At 37.0% G+C, this 20,602-nt stretch overlaps 5 protein-coding genes across 7 annotated transcripts; 2 read left to right on the forward strand and 3 right to left on the reverse strand.

The window, feature by feature from the left end:
- Nucleotides 1–1,626: 1,626 nt before the first annotated feature.
- On the forward strand, nt 1,627–2,827 carry LOC111789427 (zinc finger protein CONSTANS-LIKE 2). The gene has a single exon (XM_023670197.2). The coding sequence runs from the start codon at nt 1,697–1,699 to the stop codon at nt 2,669–2,671; it is 975 nt and encodes a 324-aa protein (XP_023525965.2). The 5' UTR covers nt 1,627–1,696; the 3' UTR covers nt 2,672–2,827.
- A 6,905-nt stretch (nt 2,828–9,732) lies between these two features.
- LOC111788487 (protein GLUTAMINE DUMPER 6-like) lies at nt 9,733–10,110 on the reverse strand. The gene has a single exon (XM_023668824.2). The coding sequence runs from the start codon at nt 10,108–10,110 to the stop codon at nt 9,733–9,735; it is 378 nt and encodes a 125-aa protein (XP_023524592.2).
- Nucleotides 10,111–10,920: 810 nt separating this feature from the next.
- LOC111787567 (6-phosphogluconate dehydrogenase, decarboxylating 2) lies at nt 10,921–12,475 on the reverse strand. The gene has a single exon (XM_023667577.2). It carries the CDS (start codon nt 12,422–12,424, stop codon nt 10,970–10,972), a length of 1,455 nt encoding a protein of 484 aa, XP_023523345.2. The 5' UTR covers nt 12,425–12,475; the 3' UTR covers nt 10,921–10,969.
- Nucleotides 12,476–13,487: 1,012 nt separating this feature from the next.
- LOC111787634 (putative galacturonosyltransferase 9) lies at nt 13,488–17,194 on the reverse strand. Of its 3 annotated transcripts, none has more exons than XM_087121701.1 (3): nt 16,750–17,194; nt 15,385–16,364; nt 13,488–14,169 (listed from the first exon to the last, which is right to left on the reverse strand). In XM_087121701.1, exons 1-3 carry the CDS (start codon nt 17,069–17,071, stop codon nt 13,894–13,896), a joined length of 1,578 nt encoding a protein of 525 aa, XP_086977827.1. In that variant the 5' UTR covers nt 17,072–17,194; the 3' UTR covers nt 13,488–13,893. The 3 variants fall into 3 exon arrangements, with proteins under 3 accessions (XP_086977827.1, XP_023523422.2, XP_086977826.1); XM_023667654.2 differs by having other exon boundaries at nt 15,385–16,572; XM_087121700.1 differs by having other exon boundaries at nt 15,385–16,575.
- A 1,036-nt stretch (nt 17,195–18,230) lies between these two features.
- On the forward strand, nt 18,231–20,102 carry LOC147793726 (uncharacterized). Its single transcript, XM_087121376.1, has 4 exons — nt 18,231–18,523; nt 18,677–19,005; nt 19,168–19,409; nt 19,944–20,102. Exons 1-4 carry the CDS (start codon nt 18,231–18,233, stop codon nt 20,100–20,102), a joined length of 1,023 nt encoding a protein of 340 aa, XP_086977502.1.
- Nucleotides 20,103–20,602: the final 500 nt, after the last annotated feature.

Genomic DNA, 20,602 nt, shown 5'->3' on the forward strand with positions numbered 1-20,602 from the left:
CTATAATAATATAATTGTTTTTAGGTTAAATTTATTATTATTATTTTTTTGTCCTAATTTTTTATGAAATAAAAAGTCTAACCTATTTAAAGTCATCCAACCAAAAAGTCACTTGAAGGATAAGGTTTTCCAACGAACTTAATACCTACCAATCTTATTCAAAACGTCTAAAATAATTCTAAATTGGTTAATATCAAAGAAAAACGGACAAGATCAAGCATGAAATTGGACGAAAAACCAACTTGGTTTAAACCCACTCAATCGAATTGAAACCTAGAGAAAGTCTTACTCGATCAAACCTAGACCTTAAATTGGTGAATTGGTCGCTAAATCAAAAGAACCTTAATGTGTGCACACTCAACTATCTCGAGTGATAATTATGGTATAAAGTTGCAGCTATCCCGAAAAATATATTTGCAGCTAAGAACAAAAACATAACTCCGACATAAATTTAAAAGGGAGGGAAAATTGGAATTATAAAAACTGTAGAGTTGAATTTAAATTATAAAAACATTCAAGTATTTTAAACTTAAAAATAAAATTGATTTTGATTTTATTTTTTGTTTTTAAATTTATGTTTTTTTTTTTTTTTTTTTTTTTTTTTTTTTTTTTTTTGTTATGAACTTTATTATTTAATAATGAAAGATTATATTAAAAAATATTAAAGCACAAGGGAAGGATAATGATCAGACCCAAAACTGAAAGCTTGGGCTTATGAATATCTTAGGATAAAGGCCCAAATTTCATTTATTTTTTAAATTTGTATATATTAATTTATCATTATATATATATATATATATATATAGGTTAGATTAAAAATTAATTCCTATAATTTTAAGAAAATTAAAATGTAATCTTTATAATTAGTTTTTGTAGATAATCCTCCGTTTAATCAATCCCTAAATAACATTTATAAAGTTTAATTAAATGAGAAAGACACAAATTAAATTATAATTTAGCTTTAAAAAAATTTAATTTATTTCGGGGAAAAAATCTGATAATAAAAAAATTAAAATGTTTCAGTCTAACCCTTCCACGTCAGATGTCACAGGTCTTGAGTTCTTAAACGGCCACATATTTGATCGAATCTACATTAGGTGGGACCCCGTAATTTGTGGCCAAGAGAAAGCGAGTACTGTTCCTATTCGTACTCGCGATCCGAGCCGCTAAAAAGAATACTAACTTTTTAGTACAGCAATTAGTTGCAAAAAGCCAAGGCCTAGGCAATGGGACGGGAAGGAGAAATTATTAAATGCATTAAAAAATTAAAAATAATAAAAATAAATAAATAAATAAAAATTATATTTAATTATAATACTTTATTAATCCAAAACTCAATTTAAAAGCTTACTAATTTTCCTATTAACTACCATTTATTAATTTTTTTCGTTATTTTTCAAACATATTTATGAAATTTTTTTTTTGATAAATATAATGTTTATATTGTAAAATTATTTCTTAAAATTAGAATATGTGTAGTATAATTCATTAAATGAATTAATTAAAAATAAAAGGTTTATTTCTTCCATCGGAGTCACACGTGGAGCCCACTGCAAGTCCACGATAGCCACAAGATAATGCATTACCTTTTTGCAGCCACTAAATTCTCGCCACGTGGGTAACCTTGGATTCTTCATTTCCAACCCACTCTGCTCACAAAACCAACTCAACTCAACACAGAAAAACACAGACAACAATGTTGAAAACAGAGCACGACTACTTCGGGGGAGCCGCCGCCACTGCCACCGCCACCACCGCCGTAATATGCGAGGCATGCGAGAGATCCCCAGCTGTATTCATCTGCAAAGCGGACGCTGCCTCGCTCTGTGCCGCCTGCGATGCCGAGATTCACTCGGCGAATCCTCTTGCACGCCGTCACCACCGCGTCCCAATTGGTGGTGCTGACATGGTCGGAACTACTCCGGAATGTCAGGAAGAGGAAGACGAGGACGAGGCTGCTTCCTGGCTGCTGTTGAATCCATTGAAGACCAACAACGAAAACAGAGGAGGTGGATCGATACAGAGCAATAACAATACGAATGGGTTGTTTTTGTTGGGTGGGGAAGATGATTATTTGAATTTTGTGGAGTTTAATGGTTGTGGGGAAGATCAATTTGAGGGGTCGGAGAATTATGGCGGCGGCGGCGGAGGAGGAGGAGAGGACAGAGTGGTGCCGATTGAATTTGAAGGGAAAGATCCGATGTTGGAACAGAGCTACGGCGGCGTTGATGGGAGCTACTCCTACAATGGCTTCCTCACCCACGCTGTCACCTCCTTACCTACCTCTCTCTTACCTTCATCAATGGAGGTCGGGGTAGTACCAGATTCAGCAACAACCATGAGCGACATATCCGTATTCTCCAACATAAGGCCACCAAAAGGAACAATCGATCTGTTCTCCGGCGCGGCGGACGTGGCGGCGGTTCAAATGCCGGCGACCCAATTGAGTCCAATGGACAGAGAAGCCCGAGTGTTACGGTACAGAGAGAAGAAGAAGACAAGGAAGTTCGAGAAGACCATTAGATACGCGTCTAGAAAGGCCTACGCTGAGACCCGGCCGAGAATCAAGGGCCGGTTCGCGAAACGAACCGATGTGGAGGTTAAACTCGACCGGAAATTCTCCAGCCCGTTAATGGCGAACGTTGGATATGGGATCGTGCCTTCGTTTTGAAGGTGAAGAAGATGGAAGAAAAAACAGTTAAAGTAGTGATTATAGGTGATTTTAACTGTTTAATTATAGAATATTTGGTCTTAATTGTATATAAATTTTGTATTTTCTGTAATTAAAACTTGTTTATGTCTAAGTTCAATTATTAATTTTGTGTAATTTTTTTTATTTTATTTATGTACCCGTTCTATAGTTTAAAAAATTATAAATTTTGTTCCAATTTTAATTTATATTTCGATTCATTCACGTATCTTTCTTTTACTCCCTTGTCACACTAATTTTTTTATTTTTTATTTATATGTAAATGAAACATATGAATATTGTTAGTGTATGTAACGGCCCCAGATGCACAGCTAGTAGCCTCAAGGCTTTAAAACGCGTCTGTTAGGGGAGGTTTACACCCAGATCACCACTAGCAGATATTGTCCTCTTTGTGTTTACCCTCAAGGCTTTAAAATATGTCTGTTAGGGGAAGTACACCCATGTAAATGGTAGTTTGTTCTCCTCCCCAACCAATGTGGGACATCACAATCCACCCCCCTTCGGGGCCCAGCGTCTTCACGGCACACCGCCTCGTGTCTACTCCCCTTTGGGGAACAGCGAGAAGACTGACACATCGTCCGGTGTCTGGCTCTGATACTATTTGTAACGGCCCAAATCCACCGCTAGCAGATATTGTCATCTTTGGACTTTCCCTTTCGAGTTTCCTTTCAAGGATTTAAAACGAGTCTGCTAGGGGAAGGTTTCCACACCATGGTTTGTTCTCCTCCCCAACCAACGTGGGACATCACAATTATATATATATATATATATATATATATATATATATATATATATATATTTAGCGTATCTACCAAATTTATTTTATTTTTAAAAAATAAAAAAAATAATGAAAAAAAGTAGTGGAATCTTTATATATAATGCCATTAGAAATGGAACACTGAGTGTATTACACTAATGGACTCAACTTTTTTTTTACACCCATTTGAATCTCGACTCCGACGTCGATCTCGATAATTATATTTTTATAGTGATATGATGTCTACTTTAAATATAAATGTTCGTGATTTCGTTTTTGAAATTACCCAAAAGATCTTATACGAATGAAATGTTATCCGTAATTTATATATAACCATAGCATTTTATTTGTTAAATAATTAGTATAAGATTTTATAAATATTAGAAAAATTAAAAAGTAATCAATTATCCCTTATTTTTTAAAAAAGGAAAGCAAATTTAAAAGTACAATTATTATGTCCTATATGACTTTTAATATTGAAATCTCCTTTATTCCCATAGCAAAAAGATATCTATTTTTAAAAAATAAAAAATAAAAAAGTTGAAGCATTTTCTTTTTGGTGATTTGTCCACATTCTCCCTAACTTGTAATGATTGTCTCAAAGACAATTTTCAAAGCTCCCCAAAACACCCTTCATAAATTCCCTACCTTTCTCAACTTTCAAGGCTAAAAATGTAATAGACTAAAATACAACATTTGGGAGAAAAAAAAAAAAAAAAATTAAAAAAAGAGCCAAATAAATATTCTAATTTTTCAATTTACACCATTAATCATTTATTGAGTTCTAAAATAAATAAATAAAAAGTTTAATACAAATATTAAATAAACTTTATAATTTAGTTTTCAAAATTTAAAAACCTTGAAATAATTAAAAGTATGTTACGGGTTCATTCGATCGATTTAAAATTTGAGGAACGTTAACGAAATTCATTAAATTTACCATTAAAATTGGAAAAATGATGAAGAAATCAGTTAGATCACATGAAAAAAAAAAAAAAACTATACAAAAAAGAAAAAAAAAAAGGGAGATTTTTTACAGTCAAAGAGTTGTTTGTTTGGCGAAGAAGGTAGGGTTATCGTCTCCGGCCATAATAACGAGAATGGTCGGCTCCGAGTCCCGGGCACCGTTGGGCAGCTTTTCTTGTTCGTCGGGGGCAGGAGAGGCGGCGGCGGCGGGGGAGTGAGAATCGGAAGGGGAATGCAAGTAGGAGCAAGAGAGGACGAGCAATGCAATGGCAATGAGACCCAAAACGATGGCTAAGCCTGTGAAGAGATATGGGATGGGAGAGTGCCAGTTTCCAAATCCGGTGTCGATGGCGGCGGTGGCGGCGGCGGCGCCGGTGGAGTTTCTTGGAGGTGGAGTTGAAGCTGAAGGTCTCATTTGTTTTTTGTTTTGTGATTTTGGATATAATGTTTTTCTAAACAATTTGGAATTTGGTTGGCAACTTAAATATTGTGTTGGGTTCTTTTGGATTTTACCCTTTTACCCTTTCACCCTTTCGTGGCCAAAATATCTATAAAACGTGTTTGTTAGGGAGAAGTTTTCACACCCTTATAAAAAATGTTTCATTTTCCAGTTCAACCAAGGTGAGATTTTACAATCCACTTCCTTCGAGACCCAACGTCCTCGTTGGCACTTGTTCCTCTCTTCAATCGATGTGGGATCTCACAATTTAGATTGTGATATCCCAAAAATGAGTGTAAGCGAGGACGTTGGGCTCTGAAGGGGGTGGACAGTGAGATCCCACATTGGTTGGAGAGGAAAATGAAGCATTTTTTATAAGAGCGTGGAAACATCTTCTTAACAAATACGTTTTAAAAACTTTGAGAGGAAGCTCGAGTCATCAAAATTTTTGAACACTCGGTTCACTTTTTTTTTAGTAGTTGAAGCGTGAAGGGTAGTTTTGGAATTAAATATAAATACGAAAAAATTCATAAATTGTTGATGAAGCTACAGAAAAGAAGGGAAAAAGAAGGGAAAAAAAAGGGAAAGCAAAAGATGAGAGCTACGCCGATTGCTCTAGGCTTATCTTTACTTTATTAAATGATGGCCCACTTAAAATTTAATTTAATTAATTAGAAATGATAATCCAAATTTAAATTTATTTTCCTTATTTAATGAAGATTAAACGCAACAAGCAAACTCCCCTTTCCCCTTTAATCGAGGGTTTTTATTAAAAAAAAAAAGTCCAAAAAAATAAAGATTCTTTTTTCTTTTGAGAAAAATAAATTTAAAAAATAAAAAATAAATCTTTCACGTGAATTTCTCTTTTTACTTTAATAATAAATTTTAATAACATGCATAAAGCTACAATAATTTAGAAATAAAGTGAAACATATTTATTATTTTTAAAAAAATTAATTTTTAAAATAAAAAAAATGAATATTTTGGAGTTATATATAATTATGAAAGCATAGGATTAGATTAATTTGGAGTTTAGTAAGAAATTAGTTAATGGAGAATATGGTAATAAAAAGAAATTATTTATTTATATTAAAGTTGGGGCAAAGTGGGAAATGTGTCAGCTTGCATAAATAAATTAAAAAAAAAGGGATAAGAAAATTGTTGGTTGGCCAACATTATAATAATAATAATATAATAATAATATAATATTTTATTTTATTTGATGATAGGATATTATCCAAAAGGGCCATTGGTATTTGGAATTTGCTAGAGAAATGGTTTTGGTATAATTTTGCAAATTTATATATTTTTTTTTGGAAAATAACTTGTCAACTAAAAGTTCAACATCATCATCTTATTTTGGAAAAAATTCAATAATTTTGATTTCATTATATGTATAAAAATCAAGGACGAGACCGTTCTTCTCGAACCAACTAAACAACTCGTTTTTAACCTTTGATTTCTAGCTCTCCCAAGGCTGGAGAAGCTCTCACCAAAATTCGTCTATCGAAGCTAAATAATGGTCTAATCGAATAAATTAGATCATATTATACTCGGGATTAGATCAAATAAGCTCAAATCTGATAGGTTGGACCAAAAATCCATCAAAGTCCAAACTCACGAGATATATCAACAACTTATGGTAAAACCACTTCTCGAGAGCCATGTCATTAGCTCTGAATTTTGATTCTCGTCCCTATAATTTGGTTAAATTTCAAGAACCATAAAATGACTAGTTAATTGTGGAATATGGTAACGTAAGTGGGTTACAATATAACCTTTAACTCCTATGTTAAAAACTGTTTAAATATGACAAACAAATATTTAAATTATAATTAAATAGTGCAATGAATGAAATCCGCTTATTAGTCATCTTTCGACTAGTTTCATAAATTTAACTGAGTTCATTTAATGTAACTTAAAATACATTTAATGCATCTCTTTCTTGAAGCTCAACTTTGCACAACATATAAGGGAAGTCTTTAACGTCTTTTAGAATTTTCTTTGACGATCTCACCATAGCTTGAATATAAGTGTACAAGGTTTGTTGTAGGTTCTTGACTCTCGTCCTTGTAATTGGACCTTGAGGTATGAAAATTCCTAGATCGTGGTTCATATCACTACTTCCAATAAAACCACCACACCTAAATGGTGGTGAAATAAAGAGAACAATAAATGTATACACGATGATATTAGTCTATGATCAAGAGTCAAATATGATAAATATGGTAAACCGTAACGAAAGGCTAAATATCTTCGATAGTGACGTACTTCGCGGCTCGATCACGAAGTTATATGGGATATTTACAGCCATTGGCATTGGCATTAGTGGGAAGAAATAATAAATAGTAATGGGTTATGTTTGATTGTTTTAATAATGTGGCAAAGTAGTCAAAATCAAAGTGCATTTCCACATCATTTCCCCTCTACATAGCTTTCAATAATGATGCTAAATCCAAGTTGATATCTTTTCTTTTGCTCATTGATAAACTTATATCATATCATTACCACATTGATTACAACATCTTATTAGCCCATCGATTATAGCATCTTCTTGTTTTAGCTCATTGATCTATAAAACGGTTTTGATAGGAGGGTATCATGTTTTACGTGTTATAATGATTTTGTTTGGTTGTAAATTTGGTTTATAACGACGTTTAAAATGGTCAACTTTCGCGGTTGTTGATATCTGGTTTAACATTATTGTTGACATTTTTTAAAAGTTGAAGGACTTGACAAACACCGAAATCCCGAGGATTAATATTATTATTTAACCAAATTTTAAAAAAAATTGAAGTTAAAAAAAGAAATTATTAAATTTTCAATGATGATAGTCAATTGAGTAAATGGAATTTGAAAAAAACATAACATGATATAGTGAAGTACAAGGAAGAAAGCATTATTTTGTCGGTAGGTTTTATGGATCATTTTTTCTTTGCACTAAAGGAAATGAGGGGTTGACAAATCTACTACACACATTTTTATTTTAATTATTTTTAACAATAAAAAAAATCCGGTCGGTCAATGGGTTGACATTTTTTTAGTTGGGAACCCGAAAAATAGGGTTACAATTCGACCCTACCATACCCTACTTTTAAAATTATTATAAAAATTAAGAATATTTGGCGTTTGTAATCCATTCTAGTGATGGTGTGTGACTAATGAATATTTGATATTTGAGACTTACGAGATTTTAGTTATTAATATAACATGTATCGTGACTATTTTTTTTTTTTTTTTGGTAAAATAGTTAAAAAAACAATCCGACAATACAATCCAATCCAACCCAACTCGAAAATAGAAGGTGGGGTCGTAAATTCTATTGGTATTGTTCGGGTCATCAACCCAACCAACCCAACCAACCCAAAATTTTGGGTTAGTTCAAAAGATCTTCCGGTCTAACTCAACTCAACCCGTGTACACCCGTAAATTCGATAACTAAGATAATACTTCCAACATGTTATATCGATCATGAGCGGAGTAATACTTTGTTATAATTGAAATTATTTGTATTATAGCATTATAATGGTATGTTTAAATACTTTGTTATGCTCATATTTAAGTCATTAAGTAAAGAATAATGGTCTCTATGTTATTCTGTTTATAGAAGAAAGAGCTTTCATGTCGTAAAACATGTACCATTGAATTGGACCTTATTCTTAAAGTGATATTAAATTACATATGACAAAAGATGAATGACTATGTTCAATGTACCTATTCAACTCGAATACAACCAAATTAAGTTACTCTACGAACAAAAATCCAACTCACATGCTACGTATTTGCATATTACAAATTTCGTTAAAGATATAAATAATAATACGTTACCCTTAAATTATATATAGGACGGGTTAGAATTACGCTTTTAAATTTTCAATTTTACTAGTAAATCTTGACCTAATAAATTAACCTAATGTTCTCATTTTCAAATTTTCCAAAAGAAGTATATAATATTATTAGATTACAGCTCAAGTCAAGTCCACTGTTAGGGATATGTTAAGGAGAAATTTTCATACCCATCTAAGGAATGGTTTGTTTATCTCTCTAACAACGTGGGATCTCACAATCCACCCGCTGGGAACGTCTACAATGGTACACTGTCTGAGAAATTTTCACACCCATCTAAGGAATGCTTTGTTTATCTCTCCAACAACGTGGGATCTCACAATCCACTCCCTTAGGAACGTCTACAATGTTACACTGTCTGGAGTTTGGCTGATATCATTTGTAGTAGTCAAAACTCACAATTAGCAAATATTGTCCACTTTAACCTGTTCCATATCGTCATCAGTCTCACAGTTTTAAAACGCATCTCCAACCGATATAAAATCAGAGTAAAAGCAGCAAGAATATTCCAAAGAACATGACCGTCTATTTTCTATTTTATCATCATTGTAACTCTTTTTGCATTTCCAAGCCGCCGCATCCACATCTTCCACTACCAATATTTTAATTTCTCTTTTTTACTCTTGTAATTATTAAATGATGAAAAAAAACTAAAATATAATTTTAATCCAAACCCATTTAAGAACGGTCTTGGTAATATTAAATTTTGAATAATTTAAATAAAATTTAAGGACGGAGACAGAGAAGACTCCATTATGTTCATCGATTGGTAAATTAGAGATAAATGGATCAAATAATTCATTACTTAAAAGTTAAAAGCAAGTTTAAAATTAAGATGAAAAGCAGAGGAACACAAGAAAGATGAAGGATGAAACTAAAAATTTGAGGTGTTCATACTTTCATTGAAACGTCGTCGGATTCAACAACACTCATTTAATTGATTTACATATTCGGGACAAAATTCCAAGACAAAAACAAAGTCATAGTTAATTAAGCATGTAATTAATGGAAATTTCAAGCAGCTGAGTGATTCTGTTTGTCATCTTGTTGGATTGCCGTGCAACTGCACCGCCGTGGGACGTCGCTAACACCGGCGGCTGCAGGCGTAGCCAAGAACGTGGGTGTGTTGTTTCCGGCCATGATGACCAAAATCTTTGGCTCCATTACGAGCTCCATGGCGGCGGAGCCGGCGACTGGCGGGTCCTTCTGGCTGCCGGGTGAAGAGTGGCCGGTGAAGAAGCGTTTACGGAAGGAGCATGCGAGGATGATGAGAGCTACGGCGATGAGAAGCATGGTGAGAAATAGGCCGCCGAAGAGGTAGGGAATTGGGGAGTTCCATAGGTGGAGGTTGGCGGCGGTGGGTGGTGGTGCAGCGGTGGCTAGGCGCCTCATTTGGTTCTTTCTGGGGGTGTGAGAAAATTGGCCTAATGGGATGTGGAATTTATAAGTGATTTTTGTAAAGGGCTTTTTTGTGATTTTCAAGGTTATGTGAGTTTACTAAAATGCCCTCCTTCAGTGGGAAGGTGGATTCTTTTCGTGCTGCTACTAATGCCCTCCTTGGGTATTTCCTTTTTTTCATTAATTTTTTATATATTAAATTATAGGTTTAAATGGCTTACCCACTGTCAACTTTAGCCCATGGCCATCAGTTTCACTGTCTTATCTAGGATCTAACAATCCACCTCCTTACGGGTTAGTGTCCTCGCTTTTGCACATCGCCCAGCCTCATGGTCTTTTTCCTCTACAACCAATGTGGGATCTAACAATCTAACAATCCACCCCTTGGGAGCCACCGTTCACTGGCACATCGCCCAACCTCATGATCTTTTTCCTCTCCAACGGATGTTGGATCTAACCATCCACTCTCATTGGAAGCCAGCGTCCTCGTTGGCACACTGCTTAACCTCAAGGTCTTTCCCCTCTCGAACCAATGTGGAATTTAACAATCTACTCTTGGGAGCCAGCATTCTCGCTGGCACATCGCTCGATGTATGGCTCTAATACCATCGGTAACAGCCTAAGCTCACCGCTAGTATAAGTTGTCCGCTTTGGCCTCATGGTTTCAAAATGCATCTACTAGAGAGATGTTTTCACATCCTTATAACGTATGTTTTCTTTCCCTCTCTAAAGACTGAAATCTAATAAATAGATTTTATTTAATTAACCCAAATTTCATGTCATCCAATTTTACCACAAACCAACTTCACAAAAGTTAAAGGATTTTGTAAGAAAACCACAAAGCATTCGTTCATTAATTCGTTGGTTCGTTCATTCGTTTAACAATCTTGATCCAATCGGTATGAAACGATCCCTCCATGTCAATCCTTTCATAAGTGTGAGCACCAAAGTAGTCAAGTTGAGCTTGAACCAAGCTCGTAGCCACTCTCTCCCTTCGATAGCTATCGAAATAAGCAAGGCTAGCAGACATCCCCGGCGTGCTAACGCCACAGTTAATCGCTACGCAAACCACTCGCCGCAAAGCCGATTGTCGCTGCATCATCTCCTTAGCAAACTCCGGATCCACCAAAAGGTTCACAAGATCTGGGTTTCTATCATAGGCCTTCCTCACTCTCTCCAAGAACACGCCTTGAACAACGCACCCAGCTTTCCAAATCCGCGCAATCTCCCCTGGCTTCAAGCTCCACCCTTTCTCGACACTCTTAGCCGGAATCAAGTTCATCCCCTGAGCGTAGTTACAGATCTTCGATGCATAAAGAGCTTGTTTGACATCGTTGATCAGCTTCTCCTTGTTTACCTCTTCCCCGAATTCAGCTGATTGGTAAACTTTTGCAGCTTCCACCCTTTCCCCTTTCAACCCACATAGATATCTTGCATCAAGAGAAGCAGCAATGGTCGGCGCTGAAACAGAGAGCTCTGCCGCTTGCTGCACAAACCACCTCCCGTTGTCCTTCAAGCTTGTCTTGTCCAAAACCTTGTCGACCAAATACCCTTTTCCCTTGTCATCCTTAACCCCAAAAATATGCGCAGTGATTTCAATTAAATAGCTTCGAAGCTCCCCTCTGTTCCATTCAGAGAAAACTTCATGAATTTCCTCATTCGACAACTTTCCAGCTGATTTCAGTACATCGGACGCCTCAGTAATCAGCTGCATATCACCATACTCAACCGCGTTATGAACCATCTTAACGAAATGCCCCGACCCTCCTTCCCCGACATATGTCACGCAGGGGCCGCTATCAGAAACTTGCGCTGCTACCTTAAGAAGAATGTCCTCGATGTTCTTGTAAGCATCGATTGAGCCTCCAGGCATCAATGAGGGGCCATTCCGGGCACCCTCTTCGCCGCCTGACACGCCCATTCCAAGGTAAAGAAGACCCAATTCAGCCATGGCCTTTTGCCTTCTCTCGGTGGTCTCATACCACTCATTACCGCCATCGATTATGCAATCCCCTGTTTCCATGAAGGGTGAGAGGGTGTTTATGGTGTCATCAACGGGTGCCCCTGCCTTCACAAGGATCAACACAACGCGGGGCTTTTGAATGGAATTGATAAAGGATTTGGGATCGTGGAAGCCGTAGACGGGGAGCTTTCCTTCCGCTTTGGCTCGTTGAACGGTGTCATCGACCTTGGAAGCGGTTCGATTGTATACGGAAACAGGGAAGCCTTTTTCTGCTATATTGAGAGCCATGTTTTTGCCCATTACGGCCAGACCAGCAACGCCTATTCGTGTAGAAGTAGCCGCCATTTTCTTGCCTGTGTCGTGTTTTTTTTCTGCATATGAAGCTTAGTTGTGCTCCTTTTTATACTGCAATTGTGGCTGATGCAACGTTTATCTAGATATGAAAATATTATTACACATCAAAGAATAAAAATTTAAGAATAAAAGAATAAAAATTGGGATGAAACTTTTCATATTCACTGATATTAGCAAAATATATTCCTAATCAAATCTAGTTACGAATAACCGTAAAATTTAAAGTAAAAAAAGAAAGAAAAAAGAGAAATTTTTTTTTAGCTTAAAAGTTCTTTTATCTCTAATTTATTATTTATTAGTTTTATTTTGATTTCATAAATTATGTTAAGTTAAATTATAAAATTAATTCTATAATTCTAAATTATCGATTTTCTTAAAATTTAAAGCTTAGAGAATTAAATTAAATTTTATTTAGTTAATATTATTTCAATAACTTGAATTAATAAAAATAAAATAATTTCCAACCATTAATTAGGTAAAATTAAGTTTAATTGGTTAAAAGTATTTGCAAAATAAAAAACATTAAATATTATTTATATAAAATTATGAAAGTATTCTCGTTTAATATTAAACACAGTTATTTGATTCTCAAGCATCTTATTTTTTACGCATTCTATTTTTGTAGATTCTATTCTTAACTATCTTAAACAAACATTCTAATCAAAAGATGTTGGAATATTATGAGTTGGCGGGCTTAAACAAACATTCTAATCAAAAGATGTTGGAATATTATGAGTTGGCGGGCCATTTTGGTAAGTTACGTCATATCTCACGAAAAACTGTTGACGTGGTAAAATCAAAACCATTGATCAGTGTGACATTTTAAACTTTTTGAACCGTGATGAGTGTGACCTTTTATTCTTCAAATTTCTAATAAAATGGGATAAATCTATCCTCATCTAATTTATACCATTATTTTAGGGCTATACGTTTAATTGTTGAACGAGAGAGAGGGAGATAGACGATGTTATTACGTAATTTGTACCATATTTTACCTTTGTTATGGGTGATTTTAGACGTTGAGATCATACTTAAATGTATAATGAACAATTGGAGGCCAAACAAATATTCATACGTAATCTCGGGCAAGGTTGAGCCCAAATAAAGAGCCTATTGAGCCAAAAGGCTTGAAAGCACCCGAGGGACTACACCATAGAACCTCTCCCGAGACTTCCTCTTTAGAGCCCTCGAACAACTTTTCCTTAATCAAGACTTGATTCCTCTCTCTGGAGCTCTCGAACATAGTACACCATTTGTTCAACACTTGAGTCACTTTGAGTACACCTTCGAGGATCACAACTTTTTTGTTTGACACTCGAGAATTCTATTGACATGACTAAGTTAAGATAAGAACATGACTCTGATACTATGTTAGAAACCACAACCTCTACAATGATATCATGATATTGTCTACTTTCAGCATGAGCTCTCGAGGGGCGACAGAGCAGCTACAAGCTCATCTATAACCCAAAATTGCACATCTGCACGAACTCCATTTCAGTGTCCACATATTTAGTCCAAAAACCTTTGTACTGGTTCATGGCAATGTCCAGCCACGGTTTCATGTTACCATTGTAATGGATGACTGCAGCATTGTTGATAGCATCCATGCTTATACTAGGATTGTAACCAAGCCCAAGCACATGCCAAGATCTGTCCAGTGGCTTTGTTTTTGAGTAGAAGGTGATTAGACCAGGTGGAAGAGTTCCCCCGCTCCATAACGACCCGTCCTCGTTCTAATATCAAAAGTTCACGGGAAAATTTAGTAAGTTCTCCAACTAAATCAAAAGGAAAAAGCTAATATTATTTCCAGACATAGATAAGTGTAACAATCCAAGTCCACTACTAGCATATACTGTCCGCTTTGATCTATTACGTATTGTTGTCAGCGTCACATTTTTAAAACGCGTCTACTAAGGAGAGGTTTCCACACCCTTGTAAGGAGTGCTTTGTTCCCCTCTCCAACCAATGTGGGATCTCACAATCCACCTCTTTTGGGGAGCTAGCGTCCTCGCTAGCACACCGCCCAGTGTCTGACTCTAATACCATTTGTAACAGTCCAAGCCCATCGCTAGCTTGTCCGCTTTGGCCTGTTACATATCGTTGTCAGCATCATGGTTTTAAAACGCGTCTACTAGGGAAAAGTTTCCACACCCTTATAAGGAATGTTTCGTTTCCCTCTCCAATCGATATGGGATCTCACAATCCACCCCCTTTGGGGACCAGCGTCCTCGCTGGCACACCACCCGGAATCTGCCTCTGATACCATTCGCAACAGTCCAATCTCACCGCTAGCAGATATTGTCCGCTTTGGCTCGGTACGCATCGCCATCAACCTCATAGTTATAAAACGCGTCTACTAAGGAGAGTTTCCACACCCTTATAAGGAATTTTTTGTTCCTCTCTCCAACTGATGTGGGATCTCACAATTCACCCCTTGGGGGCCCAACATCCTCGCTGACACACCGCCCGATGTTTGAGTCTAATACTATTTGCAACCGACCAAACCCATCCCTAGCAGATATTGTCCTCATTGGGTTTTCCCTTTTGAGTTTTCCCTCAAGGTTTTAAAACGCGTATGTTAAGGAGAAGTTTCCACACCCTTATTACGAATGCTTTGTTCCCCTCCCCAACTGACGTGGGATCTCACAATCCACCCCCTTAGGGTCCAGCGTCTTCACTGGCACACCACCCAGTGTCTAGCTCTAATACCATTGGTAACAGTCCAATCCCACCGCTAGCAGATATTGTCCACTTTGGCCCGTTACGTATTACCATTAGCCTCACGGTTCTCAAACACGTCTACTAAGGTGAGGTTTCCACAATCTTACAAGGAATGCTTCGTTCCCCTCTCCAACCGATGTGGGATCTCAACGATAAACAAGCCAGCAATGAGGAATCTCATGGTTTAAATGGCAGCTAAAATTTTTTGTTCTAGAACAGATACTAACCAAGTTCTGCCAATAATTGTACTCTTCCGTGCATTTCTCACTTCTCCAAGCATCAAGATCAAGAACATTCATCCCAAAAGACCAAGCACATGCCTTGGGATTCAACTTCTCCTTAATTAAAGGGTGTGAGAAGTTCAAATAATGACCCAACCGATGAAAGGAACCAAAGCAAATCTCAACAGCACCATTCACCCTCCCCTCCAAATCAATCTTCCACAATCCTGTTATGTCCTTTTGAACAACCACATCATCTTCCAAGAACACAATTTTCTTCAACTTAGGAAACATGTCAGCCAAATAAAACCGAACATGATTCAGCACAAACGTGTCCTTCGGCTTGTCTCCTCGATTCTCGGAGGAAGGCAAGTCCTGTTGCTTTAACAATGGCACATATGATGAGTTCAAGAACCTAAAATCTCCCACAGCCTTTATTTCAATATGAGCTCCTCTTTCCATAGGCCTCATCTTAAACCAAACCTTCATTGCTGCAAGATTCATCCTGTCAGTAACAATATGAAAAACATGTTTCCATGGTTCTTCGGCGTTCTTCACCACGGATCTTACAACGACAGATACCGCAATGATATTATCCGAGAAAATTGCATAATGGTATAGACTTGGATCATCACACTCGGCCTTCGGTTCATCGTCTGTATACTTCTCCGGGTGCGAAATCTTCTCCTCCACAAGCCTCATTGACAAGCAATGCAAGCTTTTTGGTATTGATCTTGCAGCAATTGAGCTTGCAAATGCACCATTCTTCTTTGCTTTGATAAGCAACTCATTAACTGCAAAAATGGTGTCTTTTAACTTCTGGATTTTCAACTGATTATCGTAATTCTCCTTTGACTCCACAAGTATCATCCTTGCAGTCTTCACCTTATCCTTAACCTCCTTCTCAAATTGTCTCAACACATCTTCATCCAACGGACCGGTCGAATCGAACAAAGCCCCACGGTAACTCGGTTTCGTCTGAATATCTGATAAATTTTGAGCTAAATCATCAAACATTTTCAATTGCTTAGACATCTCTAGCTTGAGCTTCCTTGCATATGCAGCATAAGCATTAACAAGGGTGATGTGATCACTTGCTTGCTTATATATCAAATCTAATCGAATTTTGAATGGATTAGAACTCAGAGTCAGAAATGTTCGTCGGAGATATGCATTTCCAGTAGTAGGAAGGGCCTGCTAAGAACATTAGTTCGATCGAGATATTACGAATTGGGTCACATAAGCAATCAATTTTATGAAATGGGTTTGCACTAAATCCAGTTCAACACATTCCCAAGTTGATTTCCACTCGATTAAAGCAACAAAACAAGCAAATTAGACAAGAAAAAGAAAAGGGGTGGATGGAATTACAGAATCGTGGTGTGGCGTGGAGGGATTCCTGGTGAAGATGACTGAAACTGTGGCAATGAAAAGAAGCGAAAACAGAGTGGAAATGAAGATCCGGTGAGAGAAGAAGCTCCGGAGGTTGAACCCGCCGGAATTTGACGCTCCTCGGCCTCCCCGGATGGGAACTGCCATTGTTGTAGCAGCTCAAGTGTTTGAATCTGTTAGTGAACGAAGCATAAACAGAAAAAGGAAAACGAGATCTGAAATTGTTGTTTCCCCCAGAGAATTGGAAGTAGCCGGTCGTGTTTGGGCCTGTTTTGTTTCTTTTATTACTCATTTTACTCATGTTTGGGCCTCTCACTACCGCATGAGCTAAGATTGAAAGCTAATACAAAGTGGGTTTAAGCCTGATGTGTCCGACAGCTTCTCTGCAAGGAACCACTTGGAGGAGATGTCGTTCAAGGATTATGAAGCACTTCTTAAGCTGAGCATTGTCGTGTAGAGCTCGATCATGACATTCATTGGCTTGGTTCAACTTATATATTAGGTGGTGGTTTTGATTCCGGAGCCAAAGGGCCTGAGACCACAGCTCATCCAAGTGCTTTTGCTTGCGCATTCGTGAACGGCGTGCGGATTCTCTGTTAGATATCATCCTCCTCTGTTTTCTCTCATTGATGAGGCTTAGTTGTTGGTCTTCTGCCTCATTGGACGTTGAGTTAGTGCTTAACGACAGTGGATTCATACAAAACTGATTGAGATGCATCATGTTTGTGGTTATGGTGTTGTGGGATATGTTGAATTGTGAAGAACATAGAGTGTTAAAGATCACGTATTTGTTTAGAATGCTGTCAGTTAGTATCTAATTAAATCTCCGTTACGAGTTAGATCTAGTTTTTTATTTGATTTAGTTTTGATTAGATTAGATTTTATTTTGATTTGTTTACTCGTTTGTTACCAGATTTTCTGCAGATTTTTAGGTAGATTTTCTGAATATCTTTTGTTATCTCTGTATAAATATGGAGCATTCTTGCTCTTCATAATTCAATCTTCTCATTAATCATTCAATAAATCCCTCTTTCACTAACAATTGGTATCAGAGCTATCTTTCTTAAGGGATCTGTGAGATCAAAATGGGAGAATCAAGTTTTTCAGCTGTTGCACCACCAGTCTTTGATGGAGACAATTATCAAATGTGGGCAGTTCGTATGGAGACTTATTTGGAGGCTTTGGATCTTTGGGAAGCAATAGAAGAGGATTACGAGGTCCCTTTGCTTCCAGCAAATCCTACTGTAGCACAAATCAAATTACAGAAGGAAAAAAAGACAAGGAAATCAAAGGCAAAAGCTTGCCTATTTGCCGCTGTATCTGAAATGATCTTCATGCGAATAATGTCCCTCAAAACAGCAAAAGAAATCTGGGATTATCTCAAGGCTGAATATGAAGGAGATGAGAGGATTCGTGGAATGAAAGTCCTGAATTTGATCAGGGATTTCGAGTTGCAGAAGATGAAGGAGTCAGAGTCGGTAAAAGAGTATTGTGACAGACTTCTCAGCATCGCCAACAAGGTGAGATTGCTTGGTTCTGTATTAAATGATTCCAGGATCGTTGAAAAGCTGCTAGTCACTCTTCCAGAGAAGTTTGAAGCCACCATTACTACTCTGGAGAACACCAAAGACTTGTCAAAGATTTCTCTTATAGAGCTCTTGAATGCTTTACAAGCGCAAGAGCAAAGGAGGTCTATGAGACAAGAAGGGGTGATTGAAGGTGCCTTACTTGTTAAGCATCAAGATAGCCGCAGGTATAAAAACAACAAAAATTTCAAAAATCAATTGACGTATGGAGATTCATCTGCCAATTATCAAAAGACAAAAGGAGGAGGTTTCAAAAAATCCTATCCACCTTGCCGCCATTGTGAGAAGAAAGGTCATCCACCATACAAGTGTTGGAGAAGACCTGACGCCTTCTGCTCCAAATGCAATCAACTTGGACATGAAGCTGTGATCTGCAAAGCCAAAGATCTGGTGAAAGAAGTAGATGCACAGGTAGTTGATCAAGAAGAAGAAGAAGAAGAAGATCAATTGTGTATGGTCACTTCTTCCTCAAGCAAAGAATCAAGCGAGAGCTGGTTGATTGACAGTGGGTGCACAAATCACATGACATATGACAAGGAGTCTTTTGAGGAATTAAGAGACACCGAAGAAGATAAGAGAGTGAGGATTGGCAATGGTGAACACTTGGAAGTCAAGGGTAAAGGCACAGTAGCTATAACAAGTTATGAAGGTACAAAATTTATTCCAGATGTTTTATTTGTGCCTAAAATTGATCAAAATATCTTAAGTGTTGGTCAGTTACTTGATAAAGGCTATAAAGTGTTGTTTGAGAATAAGCAGTGCTTGATCAAAGATGCTAGTGGCAAAGACTTGTTCAATGTCAAAATGGAAGGAAAAAGCTTTGCTCTAAATCCGACGGCCTTTATATCCAGAGTTAGTGCCACTGAGATTTGGCACAAAAGACTTAGACACTTTCATCATCGAGGTTTGGTTCAGATGCAGTCAAAGAAGTTGGTAGAAGAACTCACTGACATTGATGATGACATGCCTCCTTACCGTGCTTGTATTTTTGGGAAGCAACATAGGCAACCCTTTCCTAAACAGGCATGGAGAGTCTCGAAAAAACTGCAGCTGGTTCATATTGATCTTTGTGGTCCTCAGCGAACACCATCATTAAATGGTAATCTTTATTACATTGCTTTTATTAATGATCTAACGAGAATGTGTTGGATATTCTTGCTGAAGCAAAAATCAGAAGTTGCGGGTGTATTTTGGAAATTCAAAGCCAAAGTTAAGAATGAAAGTGCATGCTTGATTCAGACTATAAGATCGGATAATAGCAAGGAGTACACTTTAGAAACTTTTAGTAGGTTTTGGGAAGAGGCTGGAATTGAACATCAATTGACAGCACCATACACTCCTCAACAGAATGACGTCAGTGTCAGGAGGAATAGATTCATAATGGAGATGACGAGATGCATGCTTCATGAGAAGGATCTTCCAAAACGTTTTTGGGGAAAAGCAGCAAGCACTATTATGTGCTTGCAAAATCGAATTTCAACAAAAGTTGTAAAGAACCTAACACCATTTGAAGTTTGGTATGGTTACAAACCTTCTTTAAAGTTCGTTAGAGTATTTGGGTGTCTTTGCTTCATTTACATTCCACAGGTCAAGCGTGATAAGCTTGACAAAAAGTCAGAAGTTGGCATCTTTATTGGCATGTTAGAAGAGTCTAAAGATGAACGACAAGATGCTTTGGTTGATGATGCACCTGTCCAAGGAGGAGCTTTCAGTGATCGAGAAAAACAAAATCTGAGAGTTGGTTGATCGACCTCTAAACAGGAAAAATAATTGGACCAAGATGGGTGTTTAGAAAAAAGCTTGGAGTTCACAGCATCTAAACAAGGAGGAGTGTTAAAGATCACGTATTTGTTTAGAATGCTGTCAGTTAGTATCTAATTAAATCTCCGTTACGAGTTAGATCTAGTTTTTTATTTGATTTAGTTTTGATTAGATTAGATTTTATTTTGATTTGTTTACTCGTTTGTTACCAGATTTTCTGCAGATTTTTAGGTAGATTTTCTGAATATCTTTTGTTATCTCTGTATAAATATGGAGCATTCTTGCTCTTCATAATTCAATCTTCTCATTAATCATTCAATAAATCCCTCTTTCACTAACATAGAGAAGGGGTGGATGAATGAAGGTAATGGTGGCTTGAACTTTCACTAGGCTGCATGGCAGAGCTTTTTGAAACCTTGCAGGCAGGCAGGCAGGCAGGCTCTTGGAAGTTCAAGAGGAACTTGGGGAGTTTGCTAACAGAGGGT

The sequence above is a fragment of the Cucurbita pepo genome, chromosome 2 (genome assembly GCF_057944985.1).
Source record: "Cucurbita pepo subsp. pepo isolate OVF chromosome 2, ASM5794498v1, whole genome shotgun sequence".
Classification (NCBI taxonomy): domain Eukaryota; kingdom Viridiplantae; phylum Streptophyta; class Magnoliopsida; order Cucurbitales; family Cucurbitaceae; genus Cucurbita; species Cucurbita pepo.

Excerpts from the sequence above, each read along its gene's own strand:
- LOC111789427 (XM_023670197.2), top strand. The coding sequence starts at position 1,697 with ATGTTGAAAACAGAGCACGACTACTTCGGGGGAGCCGCCGCCACTGCC.
- LOC111788487 (XM_023668824.2), bottom strand. The coding sequence starts at position 10,110 with ATGAGGCGCCTAGCCACCGCTGCACCACCACCCACCGCCGCCAACCTC.
- LOC111787567 (XM_023667577.2), bottom strand. The coding sequence starts at position 12,424 with ATGGCGGCTACTTCTACACGAATAGGCGTTGCTGGTCTGGCCGTAATG.
- LOC111787634 (XM_087121700.1), bottom strand. The coding sequence starts at position 16,917 with ATGGCAGTTCCCATCCGGGGAGGCCGAGGAGCGTCAAATTCCGGCGGG. Across the intron at positions 16,576-16,749 it reads CCACGCCACACCACGATTCT|CAGGCCCTTCCTACTACTGG; the intron begins GTAATTCCATCC and ends TAATGTTCTTAG. Across the intron at positions 14,170-15,384 it reads ACAATTATTGGCAGAACTTG|AACGAGGACGGGTCGTTATG; the intron begins GTTAGTATCTGT and ends TTTTGATATTAG.
- LOC147793726 (XM_087121376.1), top strand. The coding sequence starts at position 18,231 with ATGAAGGAGTCAGAGTCGGTAAAAGAGTATTGTGACAGACTTCTCAGC. Across the intron at positions 18,524-18,676 it reads AAGCATCAAGATAGCCGCAG|ACCTGACGCCTTCTGCTCCA; the intron begins GTATAAAAACAA and ends GTGTTGGAGAAG. Across the intron at positions 19,410-19,943 it reads TCTCGAAAAAACTGCAGCTG|GTCAAGCGTGATAAGCTTGA; the intron begins GTTCATATTGAT and ends TACATTCCACAG.